Source organism: Elephas maximus, chromosome 3, assembly GCF_024166365.1.
Source record: "Elephas maximus indicus isolate mEleMax1 chromosome 3, mEleMax1 primary haplotype, whole genome shotgun sequence".
Classification (NCBI taxonomy): Eukaryota; Metazoa; Chordata; class Mammalia; order Proboscidea; family Elephantidae; genus Elephas; species Elephas maximus.
This window is the reverse complement of record NC_064821.1, coordinates 72293936-72306612: the sequence shown is the minus strand read 5'-3', so window position 1 is coordinate 72306612 and position 12677 is coordinate 72293936. Positions and strand designations below refer to the sequence as shown.

At 41.8% G+C, this 12677-nt stretch overlaps 1 protein-coding gene across 2 annotated transcripts in view; it reads right to left on the bottom strand.

Annotated features, from left to right (window-relative positions):
• The window catches only part of ZCCHC17 (zinc finger CCHC-type containing 17), a 92391-nt gene that overhangs the window by 17316 nt on the left and 62398 nt on the right, over positions 1-12677 (bottom strand). For both annotated transcript variants that reach the window (XM_049878554.1, XM_049878555.1), the window contains 2 exons: positions 3123-3223; positions 1179-1333 (listed from right to left, as the gene is read on the bottom strand). In XM_049878554.1, coding sequence (XP_049734511.1) covers positions 1179-1333; positions 3123-3223 — 256 coding nt within the window. The remainder of the gene's footprint in view (positions 1-1178; positions 1334-3122; positions 3224-12677) is intronic.

The following is a 12677-nucleotide window of genomic DNA, read 5'->3' as shown; positions in this document are numbered from 1 at the left end:
AGTTTTCCAAAGCTTTTAAAAAAAAAAAAAAAACAATAACTGGCCACAGTCAGAAAAATATTACACAATAGAAGAACAACAAGTTTTTGACCAAACTATAGCATAGTTTCTTTATTTCCTTTCTATGTAGCAGGCTTTTGGACCACAATAATGTCTGTTTTATGAATTTCCCTATAGTAAACAGGAGACAAAACTCAGAGAGAGAGGCACTTTTATACACTGCCAGAGGGCAGACAAGTACTTTCTAGAAGGCGATTTGATAAAACTTATCAACAACCTTAAAGCCTGAACTCAGCAATCTTACTTAGGAATTTATCCAAAGAAAACAAGAGATGTGGCCAAAGATTAAGACTGGAAGTAACTCAAATGTCTACCAACAGGGAAATTATTAAATAAATCATCATACATACACAGGGCAGAATACTGTACAGGTCTTAAAGGTTTTTTTTTTTTTTTTAATTGCACTTTAGATGAAAGTTTACAGCTCTAGTTAATTTCTCATTCAAAAATTTATACACATATTGTTTTGTGACACTGGTTGCAATCCCCACAATGTGACGGCACACTCCCCCTTCCCACCCCGTGTTTCCTGTGTCTGCTCGTCCAGCTCCTGTTCCTTCCTGCCTTTTCATCCTGCTTTTGGATAGGAGCTGCCCATTTGGTCTCTTATATTTGATTGAACTAAGAAGCACGTTCCTCACATGTATTATTTTTTGTTTTAAAGGCCTGTCTAATCTTTGTCTGAAGAACAGTTTCAGTAATGGTTTAGTTTTGGGTTAACAGAGTGTCCTGGGGTCATAGTTTCCAGGGATCCTCCAGTCTCTGTCAGACCATTAAGTCTGGTCTTAAACACTGTTTTTGAAGAACACTTAAGGATATTAGAAAATGCTTTTGATAAGTAAAATGAAGAGCAGAAAATAAACTATACCTAGCATAACCATAATTTTGTATTTATATGTATGTGTGGCTATCTCTATCTATATGTCTACATTTATTACCTACAAAGAAGTTTGGAATATACCAAAAACACTACTAGTAATCTTTCTGGGTGGAAAGGCTACAGGGGATTTAAATGCTCTTCTTTGTTTTTCAGTACTTCCAAAATTTCAGCAAATAACACTTTCATTTTAAAACTTAGAAAAATAGGATATATAAAATAAAAGCAAGGCAGAACTCACCTTCTTTCTTTTTCTAGAATTCTTCGTGGGGTCAGGCTTCTCAAACTCTGCTGACTTTGCCGCTGACTTTGCCTCTTCCTTCTCCTCTTCCTCATCAGGTATCAGAGAGTACTTGGTCCCACCTGGCTGCATGAAACAATCCTTTGCAAAGTGGCCTGTGAAGGGAAGTAGAAAAGATAGAGCAGGAGGAGGCAGTCTCTCCTCTCAGCAGGTTTATCTTCCCCAGGGGCTCCTGAAAGGGGCTAGCTGGTTCAGGAGGTACTACTGAATTCATTCAGAAAAAATTTCCTATCACTTCAAGATGACATTGCTCACTCAACCACAGTCAGACTAGCAGCTGGTCCTAGGGCTGTGGGAACACTGGCGCTGCTCGGGACATGAGTATGTAGGCTCGCACTGCCCTCCATTAGCAACAGGGCTTATTCATTCTTATAGATCTATTTTGGAACTTACTCCTGACAATTAAAGGCTGCTCCAGAGAACAGAATGCTTAGCAGAGGGAGATGAGTGGCAGGCCAGCCCCTAAAGGAAGCTAGCTCTTAGGCATTTGGCAGGATGGAGGCACTCACATCCAAGCTAACACACACAGAAAGAGGCACCTAGGGGCACTGAATATTCAGAGATTGTCAGGTCTGGCAAGGGTCTTAGAGATCATCACACAACTCTACAGTGCAGACTATATGAAGGCCCAGGGCAGAGAAGTAGCTCGAGGTCACACAGAGAGCAGAACAGAACTAAAGCTTATTCCAGGCTCCATGCTCCCTTGCCCTGTGCTCTTTCTGCTGCACCAAAACCAACCACCTTTGGCATTACCTTTGCTGACTGCATCAAATTTAATTTCTCATTATTCTCCTCTGCCTCAGGTAACACCTGATGGACACAGGGTGAAATTTAGAGGATAAGAGGACCCCTACTCTCCTTAAGCCCACAGTGCTGTCAAGGTGGCCTTTGCAGATACTATGCTTTTCAGAACTGTTTGAGTTTGTTTTAGATCCTGCCTCAGGGACACAAAGGAATTGTATGAGACAATCAAAAAGCTATGTGTGAACTACTTTGCACCTCTTGGTCTAGAAGCTAAAAGATCCCTGGAAGGGGAATACAACATAGTTTTCCAAGCATCTGGAATGCTCCCACAATTTCCCTGAGGAGGTATTCTCTTTCAATTTTACTTTTCCCTTTCTCCTTCTATATTAAACAGGGGTGTAAAGCCCCCAAAACTCAACCAGGCCACAAATCTGCTACCAGTCTTTGGAGAAAAAAAAAATCAACAGAGCAGGATGGGTGGAAGGCTAGGGAAAAGAGGTGACAAATTGAGGTCACTCTGTAAATGAGAAGCTGGCAATCTCTCTCATTATAGCTCCAACAAGGGAAGTCAGGCTAAAAGAGCTCTTTAATATTTGAGTAAGACCAGAGAAAACCTGAAGAAACAGAACTAAAAGGAATTGAGTATCCTGTATTCTTATTACTAAAAGGATTTTATATTCAGAACTCTTAAGTTAAAAGAGATAAAGATGAGAAATAAAGAGTTTAGCTTGGATTCTGAAGGAGTGTATTTCCAAGTCTCCATTTTTGCAGCAGAACACTAGTGGTCGGTCCCTGGAGATAAAACTTAGGGTGTTAATCATAATCCCACAGTCTTACCCTGCCATAATAAATGGGGACTTCGCCAAGGCAGGTCCTTAGCTACAGAGAGGGAGGAGTGGTGGTGGTGGTGATATAGCATCTGGCAAGGAGAGCATTCAGGAAAGGGAACAGAGAAAAGTATCAAGTCATGAACGTCCATCTCCGACGTGAGTCCGATAGGAGTTAACTGCATGAGCATGAGAGGCCAACACTTGGCTAAAAACCAGGGGGAGCAAAATTCACACTAGGCTGCCACCTTCATCCTGTAAAGGGTCCATTCACAAGGACAGAAAGACTGGGCTGGCAGAGACTTCACCTTACCTTTACAGCCACACTTCTTGCAGGTAGTGTTTAGGACAGCCTCGAGTGTGATCTTCTGCCCAGTGTAATCCTGGAAGGACCGTCTCCGCCTCTCTTCTTGCCTGTAATGAAAAGGATACTGACTGTTGGCCCCCTTTAAGAGATGTGGCCTGAGATACTACAGGGCAATGTATGTTGGTTTTTTTGTTGTATTTAACAGGGAGAGAGAAGAAAAAGCGCCAGGCAAAAGGAGACAGGCAATAAAAGCAACAGTGTGAAATAGCCCAGTTTTTTCATTCAGGACAAAGCTCTGAATTAACAATTACGAATGAGATTATGCCTCATCTCAATGATGTACAGGGCATAAAAATAAAATTTCTCACTTTGCTAAACTCCCTACAACCCTTACTAGGTCACCCTGGGTTTAAAAGCCTTTAAAGGCTTGTAGAAAATCAAGTCCAAATTCCTTACCTTGGCATGCAAGGCCGTTTGCAGTCTGTCTGTAACCTACTTCTCCAATCTCACCTTTACTTGTACAAAATGCTCTGGCCAAACCAAATTATTTTACCTTCAACAAATGGTTCCGTGCCTTTGCTCAGGTAGTTCCCTCTCTCTGAAATGCTCTGCTTCCCCTCTTTACTACCACCTCACTACTTGGTTACATCCAAACATTTCAAGGCTCAGCTCAGTTACCATTCCTGCTTCGATCAAGTCATTTTCTCTGGGCCCCTCAGCCAGAATTAATCTTTGTTCACGTTTCCATAGAACTTTTTAAAAATTCTGAACTTTTTACCAAAGAATAATATACATACAAAAAAGTGTTCATTGTAAGTACACAGCTCGGTGAATTTTCACAGTTTGAACATACCCATGTAACCAGTACTCAGATCAAGACACAGATCATTACCAGCACCTCAGAAGCCCCTCTCAATCACCATGCCTCCCCTAAGGTCAACCACTATTGTGACTTCTAATCAGCATGGAGTAGTTTTACCTGTTTGTGTAAATTATATAAATGGAACCACAGAGTATGGGTCCTTCTCTGTCTGGCTTCAATCACTTAACATTATCTTTGTGAGATTCATTCATCTTGCGTCTAGCTGCGGGTCATTCCTTCTCACTGCTGTATAAAATACTCTACTATTCAGCACTGGGTAATTTCTCTTATAAACAGTGCTTCTATGAACTATCTAGTACCTGCCTTTTGACAAAAATATGTATTTCTGTTAGGTACACACCTAGGAGTAGAACCACTAGACCTTTTAGGCTATCAACTTTAGCAGAAACTGCCAAACCGTTTTCCATGTGGTTTTTTGTTTCGTTATCACCAATTTACGCTCCTACCAGCCCAGTAGAAGCATCCCAGTTATCAGAGCTCTTACCTTTTACTGCTACTATAACACACAGTACCAACACAGAGTGGGTATTCCAAAAATATTTAACTGAAGGTCATCGCCCTGGATCACTCTCTTATTGGAACTCCAAATGTATCTTATACACACTTTAGTCCTAGCATGTATCACACATCACTGAACCATATATTTATATATGTTTCTTCCCTAGACTGTGAGCCCTCAGAGTTACAATATCTTACTTGTGTTTGCTTCCTCAGCACCTAGCCCAAGGCTTGAAATACAATACACATCAATAAATGTTTGTTAACACCAAAGACACAAAGTAATTTTTGATCCCAAGACACAGAAAAGGCCACATAAATCAGAAAGTACATCAACCTGAGACCAGAAGAACTAGATGGTGCCCAGCCACAACTGATGACTGCCCTGACAGGGAACACAACAGAGAATCCCCGATGGAGCAGAAGAGCAGTAGGATGCAGACCTCAAATTCTCGTAAAAAGACCAGACTTAATGGTCTGACTGAGACTAGAAGGACCCCAGAGGTCATGGTCCCCAGACCTTCTGTTAGCCCAAGACAGGAACCATTCCCAAAGCCAACTCTTCAGACAGAGATTGGACTGGACTATAAGACAGAAAACGATACTAGTGAGGAGTGAGCTTCCTGGCTCAAGTAGACCCATGAGACTGTGTGGGCAGCTCCTGTCTGAGGCAGAGATGGGAAGGCAGAGCGGGACAGAAGATGGTTGGGTGGACAGAGGGAATACAGGGTGGAGAGAAGGAGTGTGCTGTCTTATTAGGGGGAGAGAAACTAGGAGTACATAGCAAGGTGTATATAAATTTTTGCATGAGAGACTGACTTGATTTGTAAACTTTCACTTAAAGCACAATAAAAATAAACAAATAAATGTTTGCTGCAATTTCTTTGTTCTTTGCCCCAAAATATTTTTTCTTTACCTGTGCCTCTTTAACTTTGAGCTGTGACTTCACTTAAGACTGTCGAGCAATTTCCCAGGACTCTCGAGTCCAGAAGAAAAACAGAAATATTCTACAAAAACAATCACACTACCCAGAAAAATACAGGATAGAAATATCAAAGCAGAACAAGGCAACCCTCTTCACATATTTTACTCAACAGTTTCATAAGACATGCAGGCTCATGAGAGGACACGGACACCCCATGTTCTGTCCACTTCATTCTTCAAAGTTCATCTCGAATACTACATCGTCTATGAAATGTTTCCAGCTACCACATGCAGAGTTAATTACTCTTTTGTGCTTCCATGGCATTTTACCCTCTTATTTTATTTTTTTAATAATATTTCATTGTGCTTTCAGTGCAAGTTAACATAGCAAATCAGGTTCCCATTTAACAATTTCTACACAATCTGCAGTCTGAAATCGATGAAACATGCAATCAAGATGCATTGATAATTACTGGTGATTGGAATGTGAAAGCTGGAAAGAAAGAAGGATCAGTAGCTGATAAATATGGCATTGGTGAGAGAAACGATGTCATAGATCACATGACAGAATTTTTCAAGACCAATGACTTCTTCATTGCAAATACCTTTTTCAACAACATAAATGGCCACTGTACACGAGGACTTCACAGTATAGAATAAACAGGAATCTAATCAACTACATTTGTGGAAAGAGACAATGGAAAAGCTTGATATTACCAGTCAGAAAAAGCCGCTTCTGTCCTGAGCTCCCCCAGTTAATGGAGCTAGCAAATTATCTTTCCCCCCCCAGTTGCAAATTTTTTCCTTCCCCAATGGCCAGCTGTGGAACACACCATCAACTGCTCATACGCAGGTTCAAGTAGAAGTTGAAGAAAACTAGAACAAGTCCACGAGAGCCAAAGTACGACCATGAGTATATCCCACTTGAATTTAGAAACCGTCTCAAAAATAGTTTGACATGTTAAACAATAATGACCAAGACCAGAGAAGTTGTGAACTGGCATCAACTGACACACACGAAGAAAGCAAGAAGTCATTAAGGTGGAGCCAAGATGGCGGAATAGACAGATGCTTCCGTCGAGCCCTCTTTACAACAAAGACCCGAAAAAACAAGTGAACCGAGTATATTTGTGACAAGCTGGGAGCGCTGAGCATCAAAGGCAAGCTTAGACAACGATCTGAGGGGAAGGGGGAGGAAGAGGCCGTTCAGAAGCGGACAGGAGTTACCAGACCTGAATCATGGGGAGCCCTCAGGCACCATTCCCGGAGCAGCGACAGCGGCCGTGGACCGGTCCTGGCATTCGGCCGCAGTTTCCTCAGGGTGAAGCAGCCAGCCACACAGCCCACTCACACCTCCAGAACCTGAGGAGAACGGCGCGCTCCCGGCAAAAGCTAAGTACTTGCCGGAACCTGAAGAGAACAGCGTGCTCCCAGCAAAAGCTAAGTACTTGCGTACATTTTACCGCACCCCCCACCCCACCCCCGAGCCAGCTTCAGCGGCTGAATCCCTGGGCCTGAGATAGACCCTGGTGAGCACCTAGAGCCGTCCTCCCGGCCTTGGGGAAGGAAAAAATTTGCAACTGGGGGGGAAAGATAATTTGCTAGCTCCATTAACTGGGGGAGCTCAGGGCAGAAGCGGCTCCTGTCCAGGAATAAACCGTCTGTGGACCTTATGAACCTTTCCCTTCTGCATGGACCTGTGTGGGCCTATTTCAGGAGAATAGGCCCTTGTTGGCAAACTCCAACCATTTCAGTGGTGCAGTGGAGAGGTGGGTGTTTGATGTCTGACATTGCTTTGCCTATTAAACAAGGTCCTCACCTACCCACAATAGGGACCTAAGGACTGGTAGCTCCACTCAGGTCACCCAGCCACCCACGACAGGGTTCCAAAGATAACTGGTACCTCCCAGTCCTTACAACAAAAACTTTGGGTGCCCATGGTCCCTCTGCAGAACCCACGACCCACCAGCATGCTCTAGGGAACAGAGACATGTTTTCCTCAGAGATACTTGGGGGTCGTTTCTCAGCCCCCTGCCCTGTTCAGAGCGTGACCCCCTGCTGCAATCAGATACCGGTATATACACCAATCACCCCTGCCCCTCTAAGACTGTAGGACAGAGCCTATACCACACACTTGATATCAGCTACCTGAAAACCTAAGCTGAATTCATACAAGAAAACTGAATGGACTCCTAGTCTGATATACCTGATAACAGCTCTAGCCAGCTGGGGACAGGACACCAGAGCTCCAAAGGCAAAAATAATCAAGCTAGCTCACTCAAGCAACCCATAGGGGTATACCAAAACAAAACAAAGCAAACAGCTACGACACAGTAAGCAAGCATAAACTAAATACAATAACTTATAGATGGTTCGGAGGCAACAGTCAATATTAAGTCACATAAAGGAACAGACCATGATTTCCTCAACAGGCTCTCAAAACAAAGAATCCAGGGATCTTCTAGATGAAAGTGCATTCCTGGAATTGCCAGATGCAGAATACAAAAGTTTAATATGCAGAACCCTTCAAGACATTAGGAAGGAAATGAAGCAATACGCAGAAAAAGCCAAGGAACACACAGATAAAGCAACTGAAGAAATTAGAAAGATTATTCAGGAACATAATAAAAAGTTTAGTAAGCTGGAAAAATCCATAGACAGCAATCAGAAATTCAGAAGATTAACAATAAAATTACAGAATTAGATAACTCAGTAGAAAGTCAGAGGAGCAGAATTGAGCAAGTAGAAGCTAGAATTTCTGAACTCAAAGATAAATCACTTGGCACTAATATATTTGAAGAAAAATCAGATAAAAGCATTTAAAAAAATGAAGAAACCTTAAGAATCATGTGGGACTCTATCAAGAGAAATAACATACAAGTGATTGGAGTACCAGAACAGGGAGGGATAACAAAAACACTTCCTATCAGAACCTTTGGGACACAGCAAAAGCGGTGCTCAGAGGCCAATTTACATCAATAAATGCACACATACAAAAAGAGGAGCCAAAATCAAAGAACTATCCCTACAACTGGAACAAATAGCAAGAGAGTAACAAAAGAAACCCACAGGCACCAGAAGAAAACAAATAATAAAAATTAGAGCTGAACTAAATGAAGCAGAAAACAGAAAAACAATTGAAAGAATTAACAAGACCAAAAGCTGGTTTTTTGAAAAACTCAACAAAATTGATAAACCATTGGCCAAATTGACAAAAGAATAACAGGAGAGGAAGCAAATAACCCGAATAAGAAATGAGATGGGTGATATTCTGATCAGTACCTGATCTCTAAAATCTACATGATACTGCAAAACCTCAACTGCAAAAAGACAAATAACCCAATGAAAAAATGGGCAAAAGATATGCATACACACTTCACTAAAGAAGACATTCAGGTAGCTAACAGATACATGAGGAAATGTTCACGATCATTAGCCATTAGAGAAATGCAGATCAAAACTACAATGAGATTTCATCTCATTCCAACAAGGCTGGCATTAATCCAAAAAACACAAAATAATAAATGTTGGAGAGGCTGTGGAGAGACTGGAACACTTCCACACTGCTGGTGGGAACGTCAAATGGTACAACCACTTTGGAAATCGATTTGGCCTTTCCTTAAAAAGTTAGAAATAGAGCTACCATACGATCCAGCAATCCCACTCTTCGGAATATATCCTAGAGAAATAAGAGCCTTTACACGAACAGATACATGCATACCCATGTTTACTCCAGCCCTGTTTACAATAGCAAAAAGATGGAAGCAACCAAGGCGCCCATCAACGGATGAATGGATAAATAAATTATGGTATATTCACACAATGGAATACTACGCATCAATGAAGAACAGAGAGGAATCTGTGAAACATTTCATAACATGGAGGAACCTGGAAGGCATTATGCTGAGTGAAATTCATCAGCTGCAAAAGGACAAATATTGTATAAGACCACTATTATAAGAACTCGAGAAATAGTTTAAACTGAGAAGAAAACATTCTGTTGTGGTTACGAGAGGGGGGAAGGAGGGAGGGAAGTTGTTGGGAGAGGGGTATTCACTAATTAGATAGGAGATAAGAACTACTTTAGGTGAAGGGAAAGACAGCACACAATACAGGGGAGGTCAGCACAATTGGACTAAACCAAAAGCAAAGAAGTTTCCTGAATAAACTGAATGCTTCGAAGGCCTGTGTGGCAGGGGTCTGGAGACCATGGTTTCAGAGGACATCTAAGTCAATTGGCGTAATAAAATCTATTAACAAAACATTCTGCATCCCACTTTGAAGAGTGGCATCTGGGGTCTTAAACACTAGCAAGCAGCCATCTAAGATGCATCAATTGGTCTCAACCCACCTGGAGCGAAGGAGAATGAAGAACATCAAGGACACAAGGTAATTACGAGCCCAAGAGACAGAAAGGGCCATATGAACCAGCGACTACATCATCCTGAGACCAGAAGAACTAGATGGTGCCCGGCTACAACCACTGACTGCCCTGACAGGGAACACAACAGAGAACCCCTGAGGGAGCAAGAGAGCAGTGGGATGCAGACCCCAAATTCTCATAAGACCAGACTTAATGGTCTAACTGAGACTGGAAAGGACCCCGGTGGTCATGGCCCCCAGACCTTCTCTTGGCCCAGGACAGGAACCATTCCCGAAGCCAACTCTTCAGACATGGATTGGACTGGACAATGGGTTGGAGAGGGATGCTGGTGAGGAGTGAGCTTCTTGGATCAGGTGGACACTTGAGACTATGTTGGCATCTCCTGCCTGGAGGGGAGATGAGTGGGTGTAGGGGGTTAGAAGCTGGCGAAAAATACACGAAAAGAGAGAGTGGAGGGAGAGAGCAGGCTGTCTCATTAGGGGAGAGTAACTGGGAGTGTGTAGCAAGGTGTATATGGGTTTTTGTGTGAGAGACTGACTTGATTTGTAAACTTTCACTTAAAGCACGATAAAAATTATTTAAAAAAAAACAAAAAGAAGTCATTAAAAAGACAGGAAAGAAAGACCAAAATAGATATCAGAGGATATCAGAAGAGACTGAAACTTGCTTTTGAACGTCGAGTAGCTAAAGTGAACAGAAGAAAGGATGAAGTAAAAGAGCTGAACAGAAGATTTCAAACAGCAGCTTGAGAACACAACGTAAAGTATCATAATGACATGTGCAAAGACCTGGAGATAGAAACCAAAAGGTAAGAACACACTCGGCATTTCTCAAGCTGAAAGAACTGAAGAAAAAATTCAAACCTCAAGTTGCAATACTGAAGGATTCAATGGGCAAAATATTGAATGACCCAGAAAGAAGATGGAAGGAATACAGTGTCACTGTACCAAAAAGAATTGGTCAATGTTTAATCATTTCAGGAGGCAGCATATGATCAAGAACCAATGGTACTGAAGGAAGAAGTCCAAGCTACACTGAAGCCACTGGTGACAATCAAGGCTACAGGAACTGATGGAATACTAATTGAGATGTTTCAACAAACAGATGCAGCACTGGAAGTGCTCACTTCTCTATGCCAAGAAATTTGGAAGACAGCTACCTGACCAACCAACTGGAAGAGATCCATATATACACCTATTCCAAAGAAAGGAGATCCATCAGAATGTGGAACTTACCAAAAAATATCATTAATACCACACACCCAGAAAACCCAGTGCCATCAAGTCGGTTCCAACTCATAGCGACCCTATAGAACAGAGTGGAACTGCCCCATAGAGTTTCCAAGGAGCGCCTGGCAGATTTGAACTGCCAACCTCTTGGTTAGCAGCCATAGCACTTAACCACACACACAAGTAAAATTTTGCTGAAAATCATGCAAAAGCAGTTGTAGCAGTTCATCTATAGGAAACTGCCAAAAATTCAAGCCAGATTCAGAAGAAGCCATGTAGCAAGGGATATCACTGCTTATGTCAGAAGGATCCTGGCTGAAAGCAGAGAATATTAGAAAGATGTTTACCTGTATATTATTGACTATGCAGAAACACTCGACTATATGGATCATAACAAATTATGGATAACATTGTGAAGAATGGGGATTTCAGAACATTTAATTGTGCTTGGTACATAGACGAAGAGGCAGTCACTGGAACAGAACAAGCGGATATTGCATGGTTTAAAATCAGGAAACGTATCCATGAGGGTTGTATCCTTTAACCATACTTACTCAATCTGTAAGCTGAGCAAATTATCCAAGAAGCTGGACTACATGAAGAAGAACGTGGCATCAGGAAGACTGGAAGAAGACTCATTAACAACCTGTGATATGCAGATGACACAACCTTGGTTACTGAAGGTGAAAAGGATTTGAAGCACTTCCTGATGAAGATCAAAGACTACATACAGCCTTCAGTATGGATTACACCTCAACATAAAGAAAACAAAAATCCTCACAACTGAAACAATAAGCAACATCATGATAAATGGAGAAAAGACTGAAGTTGTCAAGGATTTCATTTTACTTGGATCCACAAATCAATGCCCATGGAAGCAGCAGTGAAGAAATTGAACAGCGTACTGCACTGGGCAAATATTCTCCAAAAGACCTCTTTTAAGTGTTAAAAAGCAAAGAGGTCACTTTGGGGACTAACATATGCCTGACTCAAGCCATGGTATTTTCAATTTTCACATATGCATGAGAAAGTTGGACGATGAATAAGGAAAACCAAAGAAGAATTAATGCCTTTGAATTGTGGTGTTGGCAAAGAATACTGAATATACCACAGACTGCCAAAAGAACAAACAAATGCGTCTTGGAAGAAGTACAGCCAGAATGCTTCTTAGAAGTAAGGATGGCGAGACTTCATCTCAAATATTTTGGACATGTTATCAGAAGGGATCAGTCCCTGAAGAAGGACATCATGCTTGGTAAAGCAAAGGTCAGTGAAAAAGATGAAGACCCTCAGTGAGATGGATTGACACTGTGGCTGCAACAATGGGCTCAAGCATAACAACCCTTATGAGGATGACACAGGACCGAGCAGTGTCTTGTTCTGTTGTAATAGGGTTGCTATGAGTAGGAACCCACTGTAGAGCATTGAACAACATCAACAAACACAATTTGTTCACTGACATTGGTTACATTTTACACAGTGTGTCAACTTTCCCATTATTTCCATTTTGGTTGTTCCATTTCCAGTAATCTAGTTTTCCTCCCCTTTGCCTTCTCATCTTTGCTTTAGAGTAAGTGCTGACTGTCTGGTCTCAGATAGATGACTTTTTAGAGGAGCATAGTACTTACTATATTATTTTACGA